Genomic DNA, 26,497 nt, shown 5'->3' on the forward strand with positions numbered 1-26,497 from the left:
GAGCGTTTGAGATGGGGTGGTTTCGGGGTTGTCTGGCAGGAATCTGGGTGGGAGGGCACTGCCAGTGAAATTTGAATTTGGGAGTCACACTGAGAGCAGGATCCTTGAGTCACACTGCGGGAGGAAAAGCTTTAGGCACTGACTGAACCTGGTGTGGATGGATGGTGCTCCTTTGCTAGAATTCCTGGGAACTGCCTCCACCAGAAGCCCCGCAGGCAGCCGGCCTTCATTTCCTATGTAAGCAGCTACGCTCTTCCCTTCTTTCACGTGGATGGCATTCCCAGGGCTGGGAGCTGATGCAGAAGGATCCTCCCTGTCCAGCGAGAGTTTGCTGCTCCTGCAGCTGATCCCTGTCTCCCCTGGGATTCTCCTGGGGCTCGAGCTCAGTGCGATTTAGCTCTTGCAACTCGCACGCAGTTCTGACCAAGCCGGACTTGGTTCTCAGATTTCAGGGCTCTCCTTCCTCCCAAAGGTGTGTTAAACCCCGGCTATACTCTTAGGATGCTGTTGTGGCCAAACTGAGACAACGTGAGGAGGGGGAGGCGACGGCTTTTCTTGGATAAACTGGTCCCAGTGGGAACAAGCAGAGACTTTGTCGCTGACTGCTGCCATCGCATGTGGGTAAGTGCCTCGAACTTTATGCTTTGTTACATTTTCAAAGTGCCTTGGCTGGGCTCAGCATCCTTCAGTACCACTGGAAGGACACCGGGAAATCTCGTCACAAAAGCACGTGGCGGACAGGCTGGGAACAGTTGTTTTGTGTTTTAGGGCTGTACAGTGCCCAGAAGGAGGGGACCCGCTGCTCACACGGTGACTCTGCAAATGCTACAGCACAGCCTGAAGGAAATCCCTGTGCTTCTGCAGCAGAGAAACGGGAATCCTGGCATTATTTAGGACTCTAAACCATCAGCCTCCCAGCTACATAATATTTATATTTAGCACGTGTACTGCTTGTCTTTCCCTACGGGTATTTCGTCGCCTTGTTCAAAGAGCCAGTTGGGCTCGTGAATTAGTTTGTAAAATGTCAGTGGTGTGAACGACAGAACACGCTGAGTTTTCACAGCTCTGTGGAAAGTCAGGAATTGTGGATCTTTGCAGGAGACACCAGAGTGAATCTGCCTCTTGCCCTCATCAGCCACATCCCGGAGCACGGGTGGAGATCAGTCCGTACACTGAACAGGAGAAATGTGTAGAATCCAAGGGCAGTGGCTCAGCCGGGACCAGCTGCTTTGTACCCAGGGGGGTATTAAGTCCGGCAGGTAGGGAGTGGCTGTAAAAACAGTGCTGGGCAGGGCTGGGCACCAGCGGGAGGGCTGAATACTCTGACATCACCAGGCTGACTAACACAGCACCTTTTTGAGGGGGAATACCTTAAATCTAGGGATATTTCCTGCTGTGCGATGGGTGGGATTCTGGCAGCTGCTGAGGGGGCACGGAAGGCGGTGGAGGATGTATTTCTACAAGAGCCCAGAAGTTACGTTGTGTTTTTAACAACAGCGGGACCACAGAACTCACACCATCTCTTTTTTCCCCCCAAAAACACGTGCAAAAGGGCTGCAAAACTTATGCTCTGCAGGAGACATTTTAAAACAAAAGTGACCCAGCAAGTGACTGAATCCCTGCGGGGTGTGATCAGTGGGCAGCTCCTGTTACACCAGAACGAGAGTTCTGGGAAATTTAAGTGTTCAAATGTGGAAAAAAATCAGTTTCAGGGCTGTATGCAGTTGGCGTAAAGAGGTTTGGGTCGGCAGTGGGATGGCCAGTTTAATCTTGGATGGGCATATCATATGTTGGTTTGGATTGTCATATATAAGATAGAAAAAGGGAAGTTTGATCCAGATATTTTAATCTTGACTTGCTCTTGAGTGCGAGAAACCTAAATATTGGAGCGTGTGTGGGGAAATCATCTTTCGAAGAAGGGGAAAACGATGGAGTAAGCCAGTGCAGTTTCAGTGTTAGAAACCCTCTTTCAAACCTGCATTAGATCATTCCCAGAACCCCGGTCTTTGCTGCTGGTCCCTCCTTCTCCTCTCCGTTTTATATTAACCCACACAGTGCCGGGGGCTGTTGCTGATGTTTGAGCACCTCCTGGGTGCCACCTTTGGGCACACGTGCAGTTTCTGCAGCACTGCTCTGTCCTTCACTTGGCATCTGGTCTGCATTTGCCGAGAGAAGGCTCCTTCCTACAGTACTGCAGCCTGGTTGAGGGCAGGTTTCAGGCTGGCGTAAAGGGAACATTTTGCTTTGGTAGGCTCTGAGCGCACCGATGTTTTTGGGAACAGCAGAGTAAAATCCCCTTTGCAGGGGGGTTTCATAGTGCGACAGTGCTGTCACCCCAGAAGGGATGAGACCATGGGTACACAAAGCTTTTCCCAAGGAGCTGTGAATTCCTGGGTGCCAGCCAGTCCTCTCGCTTCTGGTGATGAAAGATTTCTTTGGTTTCATTTCCTAAAGCAAAGCACGCGGCTGAAGGGGCCCTTGGATGACGCAGAGCTCGCGCGGGACTTTTGGGCACAGCTTTTGGGGCACCTGCGGACACTTGTCCCTGTGCAGGAGGAGAGGCGGGAGCTGCAGCGGGACACGGAGCCTCGGAGGGCCCACGGGGCGTTTCCACACCTGGCAGGACAGGGAAGGAGGAGCCGGGCACGGTGCCCAGGCCGGAGCCAGCGCGCCATGGCGGCCTGAGCCCCGCGGAACCGCCCTGGCCATGGAGCACGGCCCGGCAGCCGCCGGGGCCGGCATGAGGTACAGCGCCCAGCCGCAGGTGAGGGCACGGCGGGGGCTCCACGCTGCCTCCAGCCTTTCCCGAGCTGCCGCGGCTCCGCTCGCTCCGGCCCCTTGGAGCGTCACCGGTCAGGGCTGACCGGGGCGGCTCCGCATCCCTCGGGAAGGGGGGGGACTCCAGCTCGCAGGAGAAGCTGTTTGGGGGACGGTGCCGAGCTCAGCGGGGCAGGAAAAGGAAAACCAGCTTTGGGAACGTGGAAATCTCCACCCATCTGTGGTGGTGTTGGATCTCCTCGGTGTCGGCGCTGCTGTCGCTCCCAAGGTTTTGATTTCGCCTTAAACTGGGCTCTGGGGTTGGGACTAAAAGGAAACTCGGCGCAGGCGAACTGTTTGCAGAGCGTGGGGGTCGGGTTGTTTAGCAACAGATCCAACTGAACCTGTACAAGCATTGGAAGGGCTCATTTTAACGGAGGGCTGTGGGGCTTTGCTAATTAACCTCTGCTTTATCAGTGTGTTTGGAGACCGGAGCGAGTTTAAACCACAGTCTTGGCTTTTTTATGTAGGTCTTCCTGGCTGAGGGCTGGGCAGGGCCTGGTGGGTTTGGGTTGCACCTCCAGAGCCTGTTCTGTGCCACAGAGCTGTTTCAGAACAGGTTTTAGGTTAAAGCAGGACAGCAGCACTTCCCAGCTCACCTGCAGGCTTTGGGTGTCTCCAAGGCCTGGTTTAGTGGTTGTTATCTGGCAGCAACAAAGGAGCTGCCATTCTAGCACTGATCAGAAAATTGGCCTACAGCAAGAGACGTTTCCCTTGCCTCCAGCTCCGCTGTCCAGTGTGTGCCAGGGCCATGGGCACTGCCAGGAGTGGGAAGGAGATGCTCTCGCTGATGTGGTTCAGCTGGAGCTCCTTGTTCCCAGCTGGGTCGGGGTGACACTGTTGTGTGACATGATCTTCCCTGCCTGCCTTGTTCTCCTGGCAGGGGGTAGGTTTGTGCTCTGGTGTGTCTTTGCGCAGGGCTGAGGGCTCAAACAAGTCCTTTCCCTGGTTCTGGATCACTTCTCCCCCTGCATTAGTGCAAGAGGGACTGATCTGATCCAAGAGGACTTCCCTGAAGATGGTATCTGCCCTCCTGGCAGGAAACAGCCTGAGGAATTTGTCCCTCGTGGACTGGCTGTTGTCTGGCTGTTGTCGGACTTGGCCCCCTATAAACATGACATTGGAGGAAATGTGTTTTTGCCATGTCTGTCTCCTCCTGCGTCGGGGAAGGAGCTGTGGCAGTTCTTGGGCTGAGGAGAAGCTGCTCGTCTTCCTTGGGAAGGTGCAGAGTGTCTCTCTGGGGTAGTGGCTGGTGGGTGAGCTGCTGCTCAGGCCAGTCTGGCTGCTGTTGGTGCCAAAGGCAAACAGGGATAAGGAAGACACGATGAGAAAAGGGCTGAGGCCAATTGAGAGTTCACCAGACCTTTGCTCAGCAAACAAAAGTTCACTTTGTAAAACCCTTGAGGGAGCAGTGAGAGTGTCTTGAGGGCCTGGCTGTGGGGAAGGTATTGGAGCAAAGTTCTCCCCTTGCCCAGGGTAGAATGTGCCTTTTCCATCCAAAGGCCACGGAATACACAGGCAAATAACAGCCTGTGTTATCTGGGCCATGGGCTGGGGTGGAGAGAGAGCAGCCTACAGGATTGGGTTTGCCAGGCAGAGGCTTTGCCCTGTCAGAGGTGCTGGTGTTTTCCTTGCTCTTGGATCCAAACATTGAAAACTCAAGGGCCAGATCCACCTCAGAACTGTAGGGGCTGGTGAAGAGTGTGAGTGAAATGTCTAGAGGAGCATTTGATCCACGTCTGGGGTGCAGCTGCTTTAGTTCAGCTGCTGGAGGCAGTTTTGTTTTCCAGACAGTGCTGTCTGTACCAGGAAAGACATATGAGTGATTTAAATAAGCTGTTTGCATCTGTGGCATGTTTCTTTCAGCTCTTGGGACATCAGTATGTTGTAAGGAGGAATTTCATGGCTCATAGCTACATGGATCAGGGCTATAATGTAGCTTTATTCCCCACTTCTTCCCAAGAATTGCTAAGACTTAAGTGTAAAGACACACAAAAGTGTGGTGGCTTTTTCTGAGCTGCTGAGATGCAGGACACAGCTGTAGTGATAAGCCTGGAGCGGGGCTCAAGCCAAGCCTATGCTGTCTCTGCAAACATTAACTTGAGTTTCTTCTGTAATAAACCCAAAGGAATTTGGTTTCTCATATGACTCAGGGTGGTCACAAGACAATCGAATGCTGTAGAGGGTTTAGCTCAAAATTGGTACGTGAAGTAGGTGTGTGTGACATATCTTTCACTGTTGGCACCTGCCCTCTCTGCTGCGACATACACAGTCTGGAGGACTCTGGCCTTGAGTTCTTGCCCCATATTCCCTGTTTATTCATCATTTTATAGCTCCATTGCCCTTAATACAGAACTGGAGACGAAAAATAACACATTGGCAAAGTTTCTTCAGTGCATTACTGCCCATGGTGGGGCAGCACTGCATGAATAAGCCTTGGGGAAGCTTTGCTCTCATATGCTGCTTTCACGTTATTTCTTTATCAAGAGTAAGAGGAGGAGTGAAGAGATGATTCTTATCAGATCTTTTTTGCAGCAAGAATTGGTTCAGGAGTTGATTCAAGAGTGGTGTAGCTGTACTTGAGCTCCTTGGGTGAAGGAGCTGTAAACACCGTGTGTCAGCAGCTTTTGGATTTGTTTCACTATTTCTTGTGGGAAATAGGCTGTTTCCCCTCATGCTTTGGCTTTCAGTGTGATCCAGGAAAACTCAGGTTTTGAAAATCTAACTTTCTTGGCTCTTTTTGCCACACAAGCCCACCCTGTTGATCTCAAAGCTGGGGCATCCCAAGCTCTGAGCCCATGTCCTGAGCTGCTTGATCAGCCGACAGGTTTCATTCCTCTCGTTTCTCATGTGGTATTTGTTTTAGTTTTTATTGAACACCACCTGAGGCGGGTGTGGCTGGAAAGGGGGAGGTGGGAATTGCCTCTTGGACACATGGACTAGGATCTGCAGAGTGTAATTACCCTCAAGAGCCTAACAGAGTCTCGTGACTCTGCTTCATCTCAGACCTCCCCAGGCCACCTCCAGCGTGGCATTTTATGGGTTTCTTTTTTTGGACGTGTATATTGGTGTCAGACAATGGGTTTTTTTGCTGTGAGACTTGCTTTGATTGCACACCTGCTCCTACCTTCTGTGATCTGTGCAGCTTTGGCCCTGTGGCAGACCAGCTGAGTCTGGAGTTGGGAAAGGTCAAGGGAAGAAGCTGAATCTCGTAGTCTGGTTCTATACAAACAAGTTATCTGATGGTGATAAGGGACAGATGAAACTAATGGCCAGGAGCCCAGTCCTTCTGTGAGTCGGTGTCCTGTGAACAGATGCAGACACTGAGGGAGAGATGGAGCAGCTGCTTTGGACGAGAGGGGAGCAGTGAGGATTTGGGTGCCCGGGACACATCACATCGTCTTGCTGGAACTGCCAAACAAGCCAGAAACTAGCCTCTGTGGGGGATGTTCATACCAGATAGACCACTGCTTTGTATACATCCCAGGAATCTTCTTACTCCGTGGCATGTCACAGCGTTTCCACGATCCCCCTTTTGCAGGAGGATCTCTCTGCTTTCTGGGAAGATCTCCAGAACTGACTGTGTGGCCGTTCCCACCATCCCTGTGTGCCTTCTGAATTTCCTGCTGACAGAATTAGTCACCTCTGCATCTGGTTTGTCCAGTCTGGCAGAGCACAGTTAAAAATACATTGTGTGGCTTACGGAGGAGGAGTGGGAGGTCTGCTTTTCACAGGAATGAGCTGGGACTCTGCATGGAGGAATTGTGTTCAGGAGCCCTCTGAGAGCTCTATAAATCTGTGAGTGCTCCTTTTCCAACTTTCCTTATGAAGGTAGTACTCCAGGGGAAACTGAGGCATGGAAGAACTGGGGCAGTGTCTGCCTGACCCTTTCACTGGATTGGCATGTGGCTTTCCTGCCACTGTGACCAGAACCCTCCAACCCTGCCGTGGCAGTGCCAGTGAGGGCTGAGCGAGGAGGAGCAGGAGGAAGTAACTGCTCCAGTGACTAAGACAGAGAGAATATCAAGGGAGGTTTTCTGTTAATAATGTTTATTGGAGCAGTTTCCTCGAGAAGGGCGAGAGAGTCAGACCTTGAATCACTTCGGGCTGGAGACGGTTTCTGGAGGAACCGTGGACAAGGTGAGAGCAGGACATGTTCAGCTCCTCTTGGTCTAGAGCTGCTGCATTGGGCTGTTCCAAAGACGTGAGGGAAATGTGCAGCAGCCATTAACTAAAGGAGATTAACATTGTAGTCATTATTTTCTTGGTTTAACTGTGATCTTTGAGCTGGCCTTGCCTGTGATTCTATCTGGTCTCCACTCAGCTCAGAGGATGGTGACCAGGAATTTTTCCCCAAAGCAGGAGTGGTGGCAGTGAAGGGAATGTGGAGCACAGGGGATGAGCAAGGCAGAGGCTGAGCCACTCGCTTTGGGCTCAGACAAGTCTGGTTCTAAGGTCAAACGGGTGTGTTTCGTGTTGTGTTTGGGCAGGGAGGATTCAGCCTCTTACTCAGAGGTTGGGACACGGGGCCTCGTCTGAGACCTTCCTGCAGGGCCTGATTCAGCATTCCAGTAGTGTTTGGGGGATGCTTCAGATCCCCGGGGTAGTGGGGAGAGAGTTTGCAGGAATGGCTCTTGCTTACCCAGGCTGTGGGTGAGAGCTCCTCAAAGCAGCTTCACACAAGTGTCAGCGTTGGCCAGGGAACATAATGGCCTCCATAAGGTTTGAGATGGGCGAGGACGAGAACTGGAATACGAAACAGAGGGCAGGGAGAGAGGGAAACCTCTTTGGATCCGGTCTCGTATCTGCCTCCAATCACTGGGTAATTTCTGGCAGGTAACAGTGTCAGTGACTGCTTCTGCACCTTCTACAGGAGGAGAGACAAAAATAAGCTCCCCGGGAGTCCCCACACTCCCGTCATTTCTCTTGTGCTGTGGGTGTTGCTGCTGTCTCAGCTTTGAAGCAAGAGCAAACTGACAAAGGTGTGCTGTAAACTCACAGGTTTCATCCTTATTTTTTCCAAGAAAAGCAGAGGAATTGTCTAAAGAAAGATCAGATGGTGAGTTTTCCTGCCTAATTCCTTGGTCACACCTCAGCCACTGGAGTACTGCATGTGTTTTGTGTGTGTTTGTTCATGCTGGAGGCAGAGGGAACCTCTGTTTGCCTTCTAATTTAATCCCACTGATGAGTTTCTCCCTTTAAGAGTTTTTTCATTGCAAAGACACAACCTTAGCTCAAAGAGGATGTTAAAATGCATCAGCCCCAGTGTTGTGCAGCCTGGCCTTGTACAGCAGCAGCTCCTGCTTGCCACTGAGCCTTGTTTTTTTCTGGCAGTTTGTTGAAACTCCAGTTTGGGAATTCTACAGAGAGTCCCCTCAGCAGAAGGGTTTTCTATTGGAAAATAGGGTTTTCTTTGTGGTTCTTCCTCACTGCCCCCAGGAAGTCTGGGGAAGTTACTGCTGTGTGAACAGATACATCATTTAAGCCCCTGAGGTGGTTTTCTTGCCACAGGCTCCTGCAGATGTTAATTGGGAATTAAATACTCTGCTTTCTGCTACCAACAGCAATGTCTTGGAAGTCCTGGGAAGGCTCAACACTGGGAGCAGCCCCATGGTGGGAGAGGGAAGGTGCTTGCAAGATTTGTGGCCAATTTCTTCTCTTTACCTGGTTGGAGGGGGGTTATTGCATGATTGGAAACCTGAGGGGAGCCAGATGGCTGTTTGGAAGACAATATGTCAAACTTCAGGTAGTCTTGACTTTGACTGAAGAGTTTCTTTATTTAGGATGTCTGTATGTATTTAAGCTTTATTTTGCATCTTGACTGTTTTAAAGTTTCCTTGGGTTATGTTGTCAAGCTTTTCCTGTGTGATCACAGAGGCCAAACAGCATTCAGAATATTCCCAATGGGATTGTCTTCTGTGGCCCTGCTAGGTCTGTTTATTCTGGGGATGGAAACAGTTCTTTCAGCCCAGCTTTTGGCAGTAAATCCCACAAATGAATGAAGGTTCCTTCCCTGTGTTGCCAAATGATAAACTCAGAGGATTTCGAGAGCAGGTGATGTGAAAACTGGTTTGTTGCTCTGGTCGTGGTGGCCTTCTGGTGTTTGCAGAGGATTAAACTTGTAGTCTTTAACAAAAACTCAGGGTAAGGTGCCTGTAACTTCAATTTCTGTTGAGAAGGGCCCCGGGCAAATACCACAGGGAGGAGGGGCTGTGGTGGGTTGCAGGAGGTGGGAGGAGAGGACAGGGGTTGGGTGAAGAAAAGGCCAAAAGGAGTGGGGGAATGGTGCAAGTGGGAGCTGGGCTTTCCTGCCAGGTGAGGCTTGGGAAAGATAAGATGGTGAGGCACATAAAGGAAGTGCAGTGAGGTTGCTTGAGTTTGCGTGAGAATGCAGAAGGCTTTGTCAACAGCATCCCCTTTGCTGGTTGTTTTTCCTAGAGTCACAGGCTGGTTTGGGTTGGAAGGGATGTTAAAACTCACCTTGTTCCACCCCCCGCTGCTGCCAAGGGCAGGGACACCTTCCACTAGATGAGGTTACTCCATCTTGGCCTTGGACACTTCCAGGGATGGGGCAGCCAGAGCTTCTCTGAGCAGCCTGTGCCAGGGCCTCACCAGCCTCCCAGGGAAGGATTCCTTCCCAATATCCCATCCAACCCCATCCTCTACCAGTGTAAAGCCACTGCCCCGTGTCCTATGAAGCCATATCCCCCTTGTCCCTATTTTTTCTGACCGTTAGGGGCTTGTGACATTTGCACCAAATGAACACGAGCCATTAGAGTAGGTTTGTGTCAGCTCTGGGCTGGGAGAGGACAGGCAGTGTCTGACCCAGGGTCATGTCTGTGGGGCAGCCTTACCCCTTCCGGGGCACAGGGGTGTGTGTGATTGGCATGGATTTGGGTGAGTCAGCGCTTTGTGTCCCTGCTGTCATCAGAGCCCAGGGAGCTGCTAGATGCCTGGTAAGGGGAAAATGGGAGGGTGGTGAGCAGAAAGGTGAGGGATCCCTATGGTTTGGGCTGTTTGCAGCAGGTACGGAGCCCTTCCTACTTGAGAGAGCACAGAATGAAAGTAGAAGATGTGGTCAGCTCTGCCCACGAGGGTTTGCCAGCTCTGGGAGGACAGGAGGTGCCAGAGTGGGTGTGGATCCAGGCCCCTGACATCAGCCTGTGCCAAGGATGCTGTGTGGCATCCTCTGAAAACATCTGGATCTGCAGCTCTTCTGACTCCCCCTGGGCTGGAGATGCAGGTACATGAGCAGGGCAAGGATGGAGGGAGGGAACCAAAGGCTGGAGAAAGTGAAACCCCAGGGAACCGAGGGTTTCACAGCTGATGCCGCACAGGCCTTCCTCTTCTTCACCCAGCCCAGTGTGGGGTAGGTGGAAGCAAGAGCTGTGTGATGTGGGTGTCATTCCTCCTCTTTTTGGGATCTGCTCTTCCACATCTTGTCCTGAGAGTCTGGCTGCCTATGGTCTGTGGGGATGTCTTGTGTGTTCAGCTTAGTTTTTTTGGTTTGTTTCTTTTCATGGGTGTTTCTGCTGGATGGGAGATTCCAAGCAGAAACACAGGAGGGCTGTTGGCCTGGGAGACGTCACAGAGCACTGTGAAAACCTTCAGGGAGGAAGTGGCTTGATTTCTTCTTTTAGAGAAATGCTATTTATAGTGTGCTGTGCCCCACAAGCTGCAGTGACACACCTTCCACCAGCAAAGGGGTGAATTTTTCTCTGTCGTTTCATCTGCTGGCAGGCACATCTCAGAGGTTGTGGGCTTGTGACCTGCCATGGTCACGGGAGGGTGTGTGGACGTGCCCCTTGAGCTCGTGACCTTGTGTTAGGTCCAGAAAGGAATTAGGTGTGTGCAGAAAAGCAAAGGAGAAGCCTTCAGGGTGCTGTGGGGTGGCTGTGGAGCTGTGACACCGAGGTTTGCCTGTGCCCTCAGTGCTGGGGAGTTGCCGCGTTCCCTGTCCACAAACCTGCTCCAGGCTGCTCTGTGGTTCCAAACCAGGCTTTGGGAACAGCCGTCCCACCGTCCTGCCTTCTTTCCTCTCCCAGGACATGAACCACCTGGACGAAGGGGTGGAGTTCCTCCCTGCCATGAACTCCAAGAAGGTGGAGAAGCGTGGCCCGAAGCGACGCGTGGTCGTCACCATCCTGGTCGTGGTTTTCCTGCTCGTCTCCCTCACCGCTGGCCTCCTGATTTGGCACTTCAAATGTGAGTGTGACATCAGGAGGGTGGTGGCATCGAGGGTCATACCCTGGTGTTGTTACCAGCTTTTTTACCTGGTGTTGCTCACATGTGGCCTTCCTAGCTCTGGGAAGGCTCCAGGAGGTGGGAGGACACCACTTCCACCCCCCTGCCCCGATTGCTGTCACTGGGGACCTGCTGTGCCATAATCCCAGCCCTCGCTGCCCTTCCTGACCCTGAACTCTTCCCTTCCAGACAGGAACGCGCCCGTCCGGAAGGTTTTCAATGGCCACTTGCGGGTTCTGAACTGGGAATTCCTGGATGCCTATGAGGACTCCAGCTCTCCAGAGTTCAGCATGTTGGCCCAGAAGGTGAAAAGCACGGTAAGAGGCTTCTTGCATCCCTCCTCCTGCAAGCAGGAATTTTCCTCTTTCCCTGTGCCCATGGGGATATTTCGTGTAAGGTTCCTTGGAGCTTCCTGGCTCCTCTCAGCTTTCCTCACTCCCTCTGACACACTGGTTGGGAGTAGGGACATGCCTTGGAGCTGGGTCTTGGCATCCCAGCTCCAGCCTGGTGCCATAGGAGCTGCCAGGGCACATCCCAGGGTCAGTGATGAATCAGGGCTGGGAGCTGAGGCAGGAGGGTGTCTACCCTGCCTGCTGAAGCCGTGGCTGGTCTTGTCTCTCCCCTCAGAGACAGAGATTTGTGCTTCCCCCGGGAAGAGTGGGGAGAGATGAGTCAGAGGAGGCTGTGCTATGCTGGGTCTGGGCTCTTCTGGGACTCTCAACTTTCCTTCTTCCTCTCTTTGGCTCTGCAGGTTCCTGCAGCCAGGGATGCCGGGTACGTGCCCTGATTTTCCACAGTGGGCTTGAAGCTCTGTCTGTCTGTAGCCTTTCCTCCTTCCTCACTTCTAGACGTGCTGAACCCTCCCTTCAACCCTTTCAGGTGGAGGAGATCTACAGGAATCATGCAGATATTGGCCCTTACCACAAAGAGACAGTGATCACTGCCTTCAGGTGAGTGTTCAGTGCTGCCTGAGCCAGGTCTGAGAGTGGAGGAGGGCAATGCTGGGATATCACACAGACATTTACCGTCATTCCTGGGGTGCTGTGGGTGGAGGCACCCCAGTAGTCACCGTGAGTGACACAGGAAAGGATGGGCAGTGAAAAGCGACCCAAAAGTGTGTTGTTTTCTGGCAGATGTCCTGGGAAAATCAAGGTGTGGTGAAGTGAACTGCAGTGGGTGGTACCTGGCAGCTTTGAGAGGGACTCCCCGGGGTGGCAGTGGCCTGGGCATGGTTTGCTCAACTTACCCTTGAGACTCTCCCTTCCCCACGGCTAAAATCCAAAAATGTCTCATCGAGTAGCCTGGCCCCTTCTGCTAGTGGTACTTGAGCCTTCCCATGTCTGTCCTTGCCCTCAACCCAACAACTACCCTTCCCACAGCGAAGGCAGCGTCATTGCCTACTACTGGTCCGAATTCCTTGTCCCCAAGTACCGGGAGCAGAGCCTGGACAGGGCAATGGCCGACAAGCAGAGCCTGGTGCAGAGGTGGAACCCCCGCCTGCGAAACCCCCTGTTGAAGGTGGAGTCGGTCATCGCTTTCCGTGAGTGTTGGCTCCGCCGTCCCTGGGCCTCCGCGTGGGACTGGGGGGATATGTCACTGGAGAGGGAAGGTGCTGGCCACAGCCCTCCTCTGGGGGCCTTCAGACAACCCTCAGGGTGGGTGTAAGGACCTGGATTTCACAGCATGGCTTAATGGGATGTACAGACTGGGGAAGGCTGCACAGACCTGCTCTGTGTTCTCCTCTGAGCTGAGTGCAGAGGGACAGGGATGAATCCTCCGTCTGCTGAGGAAAAGCTCAGTCCCTCAGCTCCCCAGAGCCTGGGCAGGAGCAGCCTGCCCTGGCCAGCCTGGAGGAAGAGACCCCACAAGCAAGGCCAGATCAGTGCAGGTCCTGGGGACGACCTCAGCTTTGTGCCCAGGGGTTTTCCATAGCCCGAAGGATGACACCAGCTCTGTTTTCTCCTGCAGCTGTGGACCCCAGCATAGCTCACTCGGCCCGAGACAGTAAGTACAGTTCTTCAATCTCAGTTGCCTCTTTAGGGTGGTGATTTCCCTTGCAGGATGGGGAAGGGTCTGGAGAGGGGTGCTCTGCATGCAAGGCAGACCCCAGTGTGCTCCTTGGAGCTGGTGTGGGGTCAGACAGAGTGTGGCACAACCGTTATCCAGCAAGCGTGTTCCCTGCAGAGGGATCTGCTCAGGGACAGCCTGCAGGCAGAGGAGGAATTAGTCTCTGCATCCCGGGGAAAGGCAGGGCAGAAGCTCCTCGTTTGCCTTGTTTCCTGGCTCCAGCTGGAGCCACTGTTCTCATTCACAATCCAAAACGCAGCACTGTAACAGCTACTGAGAAGAAATGACCTGTACCCTGGCTGGAACCAGGACACCTTGCTAACTGTTCCCTGCTCTCCGGGCAGACAGCTGCATGTTCTCCCTCCACGCCAAGGAAGGGCAGGTCACCAGTTTCACCACGCCAGGCTTCCCCAACAGCCCGTACCCCAACAATGCCCTCTGCTACTGGGCACTGAGGGCAGATGCCAGCTCCAGGATCAGCCTCACCTTCAAGACCCTGGAGCTGGAGCCCTGCAGAGATGACAGTGACTACATCAAGGTCTACGACTCCCTGAGCCCCGTGGAGCCCCACACTTTGGTCCGGTCAGTGTCCCCGGGATGTTCCTGTACAGCACTGAGCACTGAGATTCCTGCTGGGACCCGAGCTCCTGTCCCTGCTCAGAGCTGACCTGTGCAGCTGTGCCTCATGGATTCTGTCCTTTCCTTCCTAGGCTTTGTGGGAATTACGCCCCGTCCTACAACCTGACCTTCCTGTCCTCCCAGAACGTCATGCTCATCACGTTGGTTACCAACAAGGAGGGGCGATTCCCTGGCTTTAAGGCTGAGTTCTTCCAGCTCCCAAAGATGAAAGGTGAGCAGAGCCCTTGGCCTGTTTCCCCCACCTCTCCCTGCCAGGGGCAGCTGAACAGGGAGGTGGGTGTGGCTGCGGTCAGTTTGTCAGGGATGTTTCCAGGGCTGGAGCAACTGGAAACAGGTCACATCTTGGCTTTGCCCACAGTACTCTTGGCTGCTGTAATGATGTCCCTGAGGAGGCCAAAATAGGTGTTACGTTGGGTTAGACATGCAGATTGATGTATGCGGGAAGCACCTAATTGATCTCTTGGGTTCTCTCAAGCCTTGGAGCAGAGCTGGTCTCTCCAGAGGGTGACTTAACCTTGTTAGACACTGTTGCCTCTGCCTCCCTTCCTACCTCGGGTGACAGCCAGCTGAGGCTTGGGCAAACCACATCTCTGAATCTCTAACCTGTTTTCCTCTTGTGTTTATCTTCAGCCTGTGGTGGGACCCTGAAGGGAGAGAGCGGCACCTTCACGACTCCCTATTACCCGGCGCACTACCCCCCAGACACAGATTGTGTGTGGAACATTGAGGTGAGGTGGGCCATCTCTGTCCCTTCATTAGGCTGTCCAATGACTCTGGTCATGCAGACGCAGTCCAAGGGAGCTCGCAGCAGCTGCTGCCCAGAGGCTCTGTGTCTGACGTGGCTGAGGGAGGTGTTCAGAGCTGGGGGCAAAGGCTGAAGAGGCAGTGAGAGGCCTGAACCCCACGTGACACTTATAGTAGCCCCCCGAAAAACTGTGGCTTGAGAGTGGGAGCTTTGGGGCAGTCCAGTCACTGGCTGATGACCAGAGGTCTGGCTTCCACCCCCTCTGTGTGCCTGTTCCATCAGAGATCCTGGGACTGGAGTGGCTCATGGTGACTTTTATGAAGGTGTTTCTTTTCCTTCTGGAAAACTGACTTCTTCCTGTTTTCAGTTATCTTCTGTCCTCTTCCCATGAAGCTTATTCCCTTTTCCTTGCTCCAGAAAACAGCATCCCCAGTGACTCTGCTTGCTTTTGCAGGTTCCCTCTATAAAGAATGTGAAGGTGCGTTTCAACATGTTCTTTGTGCTGGAGCCCGGGATCCCCGTCAGCTCCTGCACCAAGGACTATGTGCAGATCAACAGCACAAGGTGAGTTGTTGGGTGCTCTCTGACCCAGCGAGGGGCTTTGTTTAGTAACACAGAACTTTGTGCTTTCCTTAAACCTGCTGTGGGAAGTGTGCTGGTGCTCTTTAGGATGGGATGAGGCAGGAGGGTGCTGGGATTTACCCTGTGGTGAGAGGGGAACCCCAAGCTTGGGGATGAGACCCAGCTGCAGCTGAATCTCCCCAGATTCTGTCATGGCACATGGCTCACGTGAGGGAAGGCAGAAACTTCTGGGGTGGATTCTGCCCTCTGTTCTCAGGGCAGTTGCATTGTGTTCTGTGATGCCTTTCCTGATGTATTGGCCATGTACTGTTACACAGTGTGATGGAACCTGGGCCAGACAACTTGGTACTGCACAGGGACATGATTAGTCTTGTTTTGCAATGTTTTGGGCAAGGAAGCTGACCCTGCCTCAGAGAGAGGGTTCTAAGTAGCAGCACTTGCCTCTACAGTCCTGAGTTCCTGCAGTGCTGCTTGTGTACATGGTCACACCTGCCCGTGGTGGGGTGGGATCCTGCACAAGTCCAGCATATCTGAGATCAGACACATCACTGAGGCAGGCAGGGATGTGGAAAAACTTGTTCGCAGTCGTTCTTAAGGTCACAAGCTGGTGTTTGCAACTGGCTCAAACCTACTGTGAGTGGGAGCAGAATTTGGACCCTGAGGCCCAGCAGTTTGTGCTGGGATCAGACCTGCTCCCTGCTCTCCTGCCCCCTCAGCTCTGTGCCGATGGGACGTCAGGGATGGAAGGAAGTTTGCTACAGCGCTTGACTCCCCTTTGCCCTGCAGGTACTGTGGGGAGCGCTCCCAGTTTGTAGTGGCCAGCAGCACCAACAAAATCCAGGTCCGGTTCCACTCAGACCAGTCCTACACGGACACGGGCTTCTCTGCAGAGTACCTGTCCTACGACTCCAGCGACCGTGAGTTGGAACCCTGGGGCTGGGGGAGAAACTGATTTCCCTGAGATCCAGAGCTGCTCCTCCTCCGTGCTTCCCTATAGCCTTTTCCAGGGGCATAAGCAGCTTGTCTTATTTTACTGCAAACCTCATTGTGTCCCTGCTATATTCTGCTGGAGGCAGGCACAGGGAGCACTGTGTGCTTTGGGGAGGTGATGTAGAGGGGACAACTGGAGGGCTCACGTGCGGTTTTGCTCCCTTCCCCCTCCCAGCCTGCCCTGGCAAGTTCACCTGCAACACGGGTCGCTGCATCGACCGGAGCATGCGCTGTGACGGGTGGCTGGACTGCGTGGACGGCAGCGACGAGAGATCCTGCAGTAAGTCCATCCTTGGTTTCCCTTTGGCATGGCATGGCATGGGAAGGGTCATGATGCCCTGGGGTGGCTGTTCTGGGGGTATTTGTTCTGGGCAGTGTGCCTCGGTGCTACCTGGAACCAGCGCTGCCGCTGTTCTCCAGACTGCAGTGAGAGGCACTCAATGTGGGATCTGTTTGGGATCCTTTCCCAGCCTAGGAGCTGTGAATTCCTGCTAATCCGGCCCTCTCCCAGTGGCATCTCTCTCCATTTCCAGTCCCACTCAGCTGGGAATGTGTTTTTCTGTGTAATCCTCCTGGTTGTGGGTTTGGCTGAGCTGGGTGTTGTGAAGGAACACCTTTTGTTACCCAGCCGGGCAGGCTTTTTAGAGCACATCTGGAAAACCTGTGGGATACATGGAGTTGTGTCTTTGCGCAACAAGTTTTCCTCCTGAATTAGCAGAGCTGTCCTGTAGTTAGTGTTACTGTCCAGGGTCTGCGGTTCATTAGAGAGGATGGAATCCCCTAGATTGGGATCTGGTTCCCAGGGGAGTGGTAGTTTTCTGAGGAAGAGTGACCCATGATCAGGGTTTCTCAGGTGCTTTCTTGCTGCTTGTAGCAAGTGCTTTGCTTCAGTTGTTGCCTGAGGCTGTCTTGCAGTGATATCAGCTTCAGCCTCTGCTGCCTGAGACAGGACAGTTCCAAATGGTTTGGTTCTCCAGAAAAATGGAAATACTGTGCTGTAGCCCGAGTGCGTCGTGTATTTATGTACATGCGCATGGTCTCGAGCTGTTTGGTGGGTTCCCAAGTGTTTGCACACCCACTGGGAGAACTGCCATGGTGGATGGGTCGCTGGTGACTCCACAGGTGCCTTTGCAGGTCTCTTCCCTGATTTCTAGCATTGGAAGGGACTGCCCAGGGAGGTGATGGAGTCCCCATTCCTGGAGGTGTTTAAGCCATGGCTGAACATGGCACTCAGTGCTCCGGTCTGGGTGACAAGGTGGGGATCGGTCACAGGCTGGACTCGATGGTCTTGAAGGTCTTTTCCAGCCCTAATGATTCTGTGATTCTCACTGCCCTTTTTCAGGCTGTACTGAGCAGCAGTTCAGGTGCCAGAATGGTTGGTGCAAGCCCAAGTTCTGGGTTTGTGACAACGTGAACGACTGTGGTGACAACAGTGACGAGCTGCAGTGCAGTGAGTGACTCGCTGAGGGATGGCGTAAAGGGGACTGGGAGTGTGGAGGCTTGTGGGATGGAGGGAAGCAAGTGCTGTGCTGGAAATGAGTGGGCAAGAAACCCAGAATAACAGCCAGGCACAGGACGTGGCAAGGACTCATCTGATGCAGCCTCCTTGAGCCCCGAGCGAGAGCTTGGAGGAAAGAAGGATGTGCAGAGGTGTAGGAAACGTGGGTTTTGGGGAAAGAAAGGACTGAGTAACTGGGTGGTGGTGTGCAGTTTGGAGAAGAGATTGGAGACACAGGATACTGGAGCTGCAGAGGCTTTACTTGGGGAAGGCAGTGGGCACAGCTGTGTGTCGAGGCGCTGCAGGATTCCTGCCCTGCCCTCAGGAGCTGCTGCTCTCTGTCCCCAGGCTGTGCAGCCGACAGCTTCAAGTGTGACAACGGGAAGTGTGTCCCCAACGCACGGAAGTGTGACGGGAAGGATGACTGTGGGGATGGGAGCGATGAGGGCAGCTGCAGCACAGGTGAGGGTGGACTGTGGGGGCACCTCCCTCGGATGCAGCCTCTGATGGATTTCTTGGTGGCTGGGCATCCTGACGTGTGTTTTCTCATGGGGTTGGCATGTCCTGGAGATGGGGGGAAGAGATGATGAACTCCTGGGCGGTGTGACCTCCCCAGAACTGGGTCTGACCCCTGTCTCTCTGTCCTGCCTGCAGCAGGTCAGACAACAGTGCCCTGCAAGGAGTACACGTACAAGTGCCGCAGCGGGCACTGCATCAGCAAACAGAACCCTGAGTGTGACGGGGAGCAGGACTGCGAGGACAACTCTGACGAGGACAGCTGCAGTGAGTGCCCTGGGAATGGGGGGAACACTGGATTCTAGGCCAGGCCTCTTAGAGAAACACCCCAGTGTGGCAGAGAGAACCTCTGGGTATTTCTGTGCGGTGGCTTGATCTGGAAATACCAGGATGTGTTCTATATCAACCTGGGGAGTGTCTACGTTGTTTAAGGTGGGGAATACAGGAATATCTGCACATTTATGTATTTAGGAAGTAAATATTACAGCTAATGTAGCATCAGCTCTCCCTGACATGAGTAACGGGGCACTCGTGCTGTCAGATATCCCCAAGGAACAGAGGGGAGGTATGGAATCGGAACAGGAGTAACCAAGCACCCCTTTCCTTCCCCACCCCAGATTGCGGGACCCGCTCCTACGTCAGGAAGTCGCGAATTGTCGGTGGGCAGAACTCGGACGTGGGAGAGTGGCCATGGCAGGTCAGCCTGCACGTCAAGGGCCAGGGCCACATCTGTGGGGCTTCGCTGGTCTCGGAGAGCTGGCTCGTGTCAGCAGCTCACTGCTTCCTGCCCCTGCAGGGCATCAGGTACAGGAGAGCCGGGTCCGTCCCCTTTCAGGCGTTTCAATAGGAAATCACCAATTTTGAGAGGCATTTCTTGAGGAAACTGTTTAAGGCAGCGAGCTGTGAGATGGGGCCTCACCCTGTGTCTCGTGCCCTGCGCAGGTACTCAGACCCCAGCCTGTGGACAGCCTACCTGGGCCTGACCGACCAAGGCGACCTCAGCGGCCCCAACGTGCAGACACGGAAGATCAAGCGCATCATCTCCCACCCCTTCTTCAATGACTACACCTACGACTATGACATTGCCGTGCTGGAGTTGCAGAGCCCCGTCACCTTCTCAGCCGTCGTCCAGCCCATCTGCCTGCCCGATGCCACCCACAACTTCCCTGTGGGCAAGGACCTGTGGGTGACTGGCTGGGGAGCGACCGCAGAAGGAGGTGAGCGCTGGTGTGGGAATTTGGGGCTGCACTTACGTATTTTGTATAGTTTTCCCAGAGAAACTGTGGCTGCCCAATCCCTGGAAGTGTCCAAGGCTAGGTTGGACAGGGCTTGGAGCAACCTGGGCTAGTGGAAGGAGTCCCTGCCCATGGCAGGGGGTGGAATGAGATGAGCTTTAATCCCTTCCAGACCATTCTGTGATTCTATGATTTTTGTGTTTCTTGAGGGTAAAAAAGTGTGGAGCTGCTTCAAAATATGTATTTTACTTACCCTCACAGGCACTGGAGCCTCCATCCTGCAGAAGGCAGAGATCAGGCTCATCAACCAGACTGTGTGTAACCAGCTCCTGACGGACCAGCTGACGCCACGTATGATGTGTGTGGGGATCCTGACTGGGGGTGTGGACGCCTGCCAGGTAGGGCAGCACTTGGAGTTAGTGCTCTTTGCTGCTTATTCGTTAGGGAGACAGGCCATTTGCACTTATATTTACACTTTTAACCTACAACGAATGTATGTGAATCCTCCTAGATTCAGACAACAGACAGATTGGAATGGGTGCAAGCAGCAACTTGTGTCGACACATGACTTAGTCTCAAAAAGTGCAGGACTTACACTAAAAAACATCTGACCAAGTAGGAGATACAACCCCATCCAGCTTCTGGCTGTTCGTTATTCTTAGTTAGCAGGACAGACTGCTTGATTTTATAACTGTGTTCTGGCCCTGTAACTCTTATTGCCAGACTTATTTGTTTCAGGGAACGGCCAAAAACTTGTGCTGAGTTAGAATTGTTTTTGAGATGTGGAGTTTTACTGACTGATTATTTTTTGCTCAGTTTTGACTTTAACACTTTGCATTAGGATGCTGTAGGGGGTTGATGCTCATGCTCCTGTGTGTTTGTGTGCAGGGAGACTCCGGGGGCCCCCTGGTCAGTGTGGAGCCCAGCAGTCGGATGTTCCTGGCCGGAGTGGTGAGCTGGGGGGATGGCTGTGCCCAGAGGAACAAGCCTGGAGTGTACAGCCGGCTTACCAGCCTGCGAGACTGGATCCAGCAGCACACAGGCCTCTAGGGATGGATGGATTCCTGCCTGGACACCTCTTGGACAGTGCTGGCTGGAGACACTTGGCACTGCCAGCTATGCACAGCCTCTACTGTGAACTTCAACCCTCCCTCTACCTCGCTGTGAGCGCCTGGGACTCCCTGTGCACCAGAGCTGATGGTTTGGTTCAGTCTTTAGTGTTCCCAACTTAGAAATTCATGTTTGGAGAAGTTTTTCCCCTGGTGGGTAAGCTAGTGCAGCTCCCATGAACAACCTGAATGAGCCATCGTTCAAGATGACGTATAATAATAAACTTAAGAAATAAAAAAAAATAATTAAATTTAAAAAAAAGAAAAAAGAGGCAAACACCTTTTGTTTAGAGGCAAACTTTATTGGACAGGTTCAAGAACATGCTTTCAGAATATATTCTAAGTCCTGCATTTGTTTTCAAATGGCCATCCACACTGTGGTGTTCAGTTGTGGGGGGTGGAGAAGGGAGGTCTTACCATTGTTTTAGGGGGGTCCCCTTCTTGTCCCATGCTGTGGTCTTCTCCTTCTGTCCTCTGTCCAACTCAGCTTCTGGCCTGGCTGAGTCCAGGGCTGGAGGCCAGAAAGAGAGAACCCATCACTCACCCTGAGGGAAGCCATGGGAAGAGCTGCTTTCACAGATGGAGACCCCAGGGCCATTGGCATCACCACACTGTGCCTTAACTCCACTCTGGGCTGAGCTGATACAGCTTCTGCTGAGCTCCAGGTGCCTGAAGTCATGGTGGAGAGCACAAAGGCTGCACTGAATCCGTCCTAGAGTGCTCCCTGCAAGGACAACATGGGTCAGCTGTGCCCACAGCAGCCTTACACTCATCCGACTTTTGTAAAGAAAAATGTGACTTGTGAATGTGCTGATTTCCTTCCTCTCTCCTGTGCAGCCTGTTCCTTGCTCCAGCAGAGCCCACTCCAGTTGAGTTAGTACCTTCCTCACCTGTAAATACATTGTTTTGTAAAACTCTCTGAAGTGAGATGCTCCAATAAACTGGGATATTTTCTAGTACTGTGCCTGTGTGGTTCTTCCTGAGCTTCTGTGCAAATGTTCCCAAGTCAGAAACCAGCAGCACAGAACCCCAGTGCTAAGAGGAAGTGGAGCTGCTCCACATAAAACACTTGAATACTGCGTCCCTGTGCGCAGCAGCTCCACTGTGGTGAAGAAACAGAGTCTAGGGAGAAATCCTCACAAAAACCAGCTGTAAGGGCTCACAGGAGAATGGTCTTTGCCCCAGTCCTCTCTGCAGAGAAACAGAGGTAAGGAACATTTTTATATCTGTGCTTACATGATGCTGCAGCAACATAAAAGAAGCATTTACTGTGGTCACTGTTGCCCAGGGAGCAGCCGTTTGCAGCACTGAGCTGTCACAGCCAATAAGGCACAAATGGTTTAATTCCAGTGTCCCAGTTTGTAGGTAGCTCTGCCAGACAAGCCCCACAAAAAGCTTCCCTAAATTTGAGGTATTATGGATGATGATCCCCAGAAGTGGCCTGGGATAACAGGGTGCCATAGGAGTAAAGAGCCCCTGGTACCTGCACCCGGGGGAACTGCAGTGGGATGTTCCATCACCTGCTGAGGACAAGATCCGGTGTCTACTCACTCTCTGTTGTGCCCACACATGGTCTGGGGATCCTGCCACATCCAGAAGGATTGCTGAGCCAAGCAAGGGTGCAGGAGATGCTTTTCCAGACAGAAGTGTGAATCCTGTGCAACCGAATCTGGAAGAGAAGTGTGTTCAGACAGGTTTTGCTTTACCAAGAGCATTGTCACTCACCACAGATCCTCTTTCCTCCCCAACAGCCCCATTCCAGGCTGGCACTGAGCACATGGGGGCTCTGAGGAAGCCAGGGGGGGCTCTGAGGGGCTGGCTCAGCCCTGCAGCCTTTCCTTGCCCTGTGTGAGCTGGAGTGCACAGACCAGCAGAGCTCCTCGGATCTCATATCACCTGCCCTGAATTACTGGGGGTCAAGGGGAGATTTCCTAAATGCCTTTTTGGCTCAGGCATCAAATTCATCCTTGTTTTTGCCGGTGTATTTCCTTTAAGCCCCAAACACGCACAAAACTGGGATTCAATTCCCTGGGAAGAGCACACTGGCTTCTCCAAGTAACCTCTCAGTGAACTTGGGGTGAAGAGCTCCTTCCTCCCACTGCTGTGGGCTCACAGTTTCAACACAACTCGAGGGGACAATTTCAAGCCTTGTGTAAGATCACTTGATGCAGAAGCAGAGACAAAATACCCACTGTGTTTGTTCTTGTCATCATAATATTTCTACTGTGCAGAGGAAGAGCCTGTTGTCCCACATCATCCTCAGTCCTGCACCTGCAAGGAAAGGGCTCAGGCTTCCACAGCATTTCCCTCTGGCCAAGTACAAAGGTATAATCTGGCTATCCCTCCCTTCACAGCTCTTTGTGCTCATGGAAAATGGCAACAAGGATGGACATGGATAAAAATATTCTTACAACCAAAGCACAAATAAAGCAGCAAGGGCCATGCCTGACTCTTCTGTGTTTGATTTCAGAGCAGCAGCTGCCCCTCACTCACCCCACATTTCTCCCTCCATCCTCAGGCTCCATGGTGCAGGAATGGCTGCACCTGTACAGCATCACACTGGAAAGGAAGAGGTAACCATGAAACCTCACTGCTTCCTTCTGGGAGGCACCTTAGAGACAGAGATACCTGCAGGCTCTGGGGGAGAGGCTGACCTGACTGCTCCCCTGCACAGATCCTGCTGCTCACCAGCCTCACAGAACAGACAATTTCCCCTCACACATCCCAGAAAAGAGAGAAACATCCCACCAACTGGCCACCAAAGGTACACCTTGCCCCCAGGCCATCAGTACAGCAGGACTATGTGAAAGCTCAGTTCCTGCTCCGACAAGAACCAGTCCTTCATAAGGATTACAAATAAATAAATAAATAATGCAAGAAATACAGAAACCCCCAGGTCCCTGAGCTTCAATCCCACTAGATGTCCCTCTCGGCCCAGGGAAGGGCTCCTGAAGCAGCATCACTAGGAAGGAGGTCCAGGGAAGCGGGAAGGAACAGGCTGCAAGTTCCAGATCCCTCTCCCGAAGTCCAGAGAGGAGGGAGCCAGGAGGAGAAAGAAAGAATGAGCGGGCAGGAAAGGGAAACAAGCGTAGGCAGGATGGAGAACTGAGCCAGGCAGCTCAGAGCAGCTGGCCTTGCCTGCAAGGTGCCCAAGTGAGGACTTTGGGAGGAACAGCAGTTCTGAATCAGTTTGGAAAATCCCATCCCTCAGTTAAAGGTCCAAGAGTTCACTGGAAGTCACCAGCTCGAGTTTCATTCTTGCAAGCAGCAGCTCGCAGGCTCTTCCCCCTCTCTCTCAACACTCAGAGGTGTCAGAGAAAACTCTTTTACTTGTTTCATGATAAAGAGCCCTCTTGTCAGACCCCAGAAACTGCATTTCAGGTTGATGCAGCACACTTCTGACATCACAGGATTTCAGGAACACAAACACAAACCGGTCCCAGTTTGTGCTCAGAGCTGGTAGGGGCAAAACACCACTGAACTGGGGATATGAACTCAAGAGTCACATCACATGGTGGCAATGACCAGGAGTTTGTGTAATCCAGCAGCGGCTCAGGCTTGTCCCCAGGCACACAAAATACAAGGGGCTGGCATTTGTGTCTCACCGCACTGGTCATCTTAGAAACTGTGAGAAAAGTAAAGAGATCAGGGAGCCCAACACACACTCTGGGGGCAATCTCTCACTCTGGGAAGCCAACACAGTCAACAGGGTCAGGAAACGGGGAGCAGAGAGGGTTTTGTGCTACTGGGAGTTATTGGGATACCAGGGGCGGCGGGATGGCGGGGGGGAAATGTGCATCCTCTGGAAGTGAACCCAGGCAAGGCTGCCCAGAAGTCAGCTCCTCAGTGGGACTTACAGGAGACAAGCCTCCAGGAAGGTGTGCCAGATCTCCAGGAGGAATTTACAGCTGATGAACCAAAGGAAGAAATCCCACACATTGCTTGGAGAACCTTTCACACCCCCTGGCTGCTCCCAAGGAATGGCAGCAAAAGGATCAGGCTGGGGCTCTGCTTCTGCACCCTGAGCCCCACAGACCATCCTGCTCCACATCCCTTCTCTTTTGGATACCACAGGCTACTCCAGGCACCTTTACACCCACAGCAGTTTCGGGTGCTTAAAAAGTCCTTTTGGCATCAAGGATTGTCTCCTCTTCTGCCAGTCCCCACTTCTCTGCCCCCTGCCCTTCTTGGCTGGCCCCAGGCATCGATGCTCCCTGTGAGTCCCTGGCTCCTGCACTCACTCTTGGCCCTTCCACCAGCAGATCTCCTTTGTGCTCGCAAAACCAGCCTCCACTACCATCCTGAATCACATCTTTCCTCACATTCATTACACCAGGTGTTGTTCACTCCTGCAGCTGAGCATGGCAAGGTTTAGACCTCACTTTGCTATCCAACACATGCATAGCCAAGCCAGTGGGGCTGGAGAGCCTGAATGTTGCCTGATAAGTGCTAAAGAGGGGAGGAAAAACCCTCTACAGTCATTTTGGGGCTTGTCTTATCTGGGAGACAAGAGCCTTTCACACAGACACCTGTACCTGTTGACCAGTTCAGCACCAGTTCCCGCCAGTAACAGCCTGTCCCCCACTACTCATGAGCTCTGAAGAAATCAAGTACATAAAAACCCCATCTGTACAGTATCCAACATCTCTCACAAACCAGCAGGCTCAGGTTCTCTCTTCCTTCCTCCAAACCATTTTAGGCCTTGCAAGTGAGAAAGCAGCAAGTTATCTTTGCCATTTAAATCAGCACGGGTATTTCTGCTCTCCAGCCCCATCTGTGCCAGTGAGGAGAATCACTTCACATGCCACTGTCTGCTGCTGATTTGTTTCCCACACGTATTCCCCAACTTGCTACTGGGGAGATAAAGAAAGAGTTAAAACCAGCACAGCAGCCAAGCCTGTAAGTGGATTGTCTCCGTCATATCCTTCAACAGCAATGATCTCAATCCACCAGGCAGATTCTGCCTCTCAGTTACTCCAACTCTTGTCAGGGCTGAAGGCTCACTAAATGCTGAATGCCTCAGCCCTGCTTGGTTTCTCTGCTCAGTGACTCTAGTCTAGGTTGTGCTGCTAATCTGCGGCTCCACAGCCTGTGAGGGCAGGTCACCCCAGACCCTGGAGTCACTGGGTGAACCAGCTCCCATGTCCTGAGTGCTGCAGCATCAACCCGAGAGCCAGAGGGAAACACCTTTTCTCCCCTCCAGCCCTCGGGGCCATCAAGTGACACTATTTACAGACGTGGCAGCTGCCAGAGTTCCTGGAAAGCACCTGATCCAACACATGCCAGCAACTGTGTGGTGCAGCTGAGAGACATCTCAGGAGAAACCCAGGGCTGAGAGAGCCAAGTGGGGGCTGAGGGGTGCTGGATGGAGACTCTGGCCAGGTTTGGGAGCACAGACTTTGACAGAAAGGCTGTAGTAGAAGTGCTCCAGGGGAGCAAGTTTCCAGCAGCTTCCACTTGACACACAGCAGACAAACAAACCACTTGCCTGCTAAAGCAGAGCTTGCACCTAATCCAGCACTTTCCCAGGGCTCACAGTGGGGGACAAAAGGGACAGCAGCTTCTATAAATCAGCAGCACTGTCACCCCCAGGGAACATGAGATGCTTGGACTGAGCCAGCTCTTCCCATCACCTCACTTCTCTCCTGCTCTCAGATGGTTCAGCTGTGCCAGGAGAGCAGCTCTGACTTTCTCCTGAGAGATGGGAGTCCCTCACTGCACACCAGTGACCCCAAGATCAGGAATGTTCAGGAAATGCCCATTTTTAATTAGACAAAGCTGGTCTCAGCTCCATGTACAACCTGACGGGGGGAGGTTCTTCCATGCAAATAGCAAAGGAGTTTTCCCCTGACCTTCCTCACCTCTTCAAAAGAAAACACTAACTGCTGAAGAGAAGCCCAGAGAAGACACTCTGGGACATGATGGTGAATTGCAGATGAGATTCCTTACCAGGTGTAGTGGGTTGACCCTGGCCAGCTACCAGGTACCCACTAAAGCCACTCTCTCACCCTCCCTCTGCAATTGGACAGAGGAGAGAGAAAAAAAACCAGCTAAG

The 26,497-nt window shown here is 52.8% G+C and overlaps 1 protein-coding gene across 7 annotated transcripts; it reads left to right on the plus strand.

Moving 5' to 3' along the window:
• Window positions 1-106: 106 nt before the first annotated feature.
• ST14 (suppression of tumorigenicity 14) lies at window positions 107-21,398 on the plus strand. Of its 7 annotated transcripts, XM_027655761.1 has the most exons (20): window positions 107-237; window positions 473-621; window positions 10,863-11,022; window positions 11,251-11,378; window positions 11,941-12,011; window positions 12,441-12,601; window positions 13,030-13,065; window positions 13,473-13,710; window positions 13,839-13,978; window positions 14,398-14,495; window positions 14,967-15,076; window positions 15,881-16,011; window positions 16,260-16,364; window positions 17,427-17,534; window positions 17,931-18,044; window positions 18,237-18,365; window positions 18,716-18,902; window positions 19,041-19,315; window positions 19,595-19,731; window positions 20,222-21,398. In XM_027655761.1, exons 2-20 carry the CDS (start codon window positions 616-618, stop codon window positions 20,381-20,383), a joined length of 2,496 nt encoding a protein of 831 aa, XP_027511562.1. In that variant the 5' UTR covers window positions 107-237; window positions 473-615; the 3' UTR covers window positions 20,384-21,398. The 7 variants fall into 7 exon arrangements, with proteins under 7 accessions (XP_027511562.1, XP_027511561.1, XP_027511559.1 ...); XM_027655760.1 differs by having other exon boundaries at window positions 107-621; XM_027655758.1 differs by lacking the exons at window positions 107-237; window positions 473-621 and adding an exon at window positions 2,462-2,764.
• Window positions 21,399-26,497: the final 5,099 nt, after the last annotated feature.

This window comes from Corapipo altera, unplaced genomic scaffold (assembly GCF_003945725.1).
Source record: "Corapipo altera isolate COAL_440 unplaced genomic scaffold, ASM394572v1 71, whole genome shotgun sequence".
NCBI lineage: Eukaryota > Metazoa > Chordata > Aves > Passeriformes > Pipridae > Corapipo > Corapipo altera.

Bases quoted from the DNA above. Each gene is read 5' to 3' on its own strand.
- ST14 (XM_027655758.1), top strand. From the start codon at position 2,483: ATGACGCAGAGCTCGCGCGGGACTTTTGGGCACAGCTTTTGGGGCACC. The intron at 13,066-13,472 runs GTAAGTACAGTT...CTCTCCGGGCAG, and splicing joins AGCTCACTCGGCCCGAGACA to ACAGCTGCATGTTCTCCCTC. The intron at 18,366-18,715 runs GTGAGTGCCCTG...TCCCCACCCCAG, and splicing joins CTCTGACGAGGACAGCTGCA to ATTGCGGGACCCGCTCCTAC.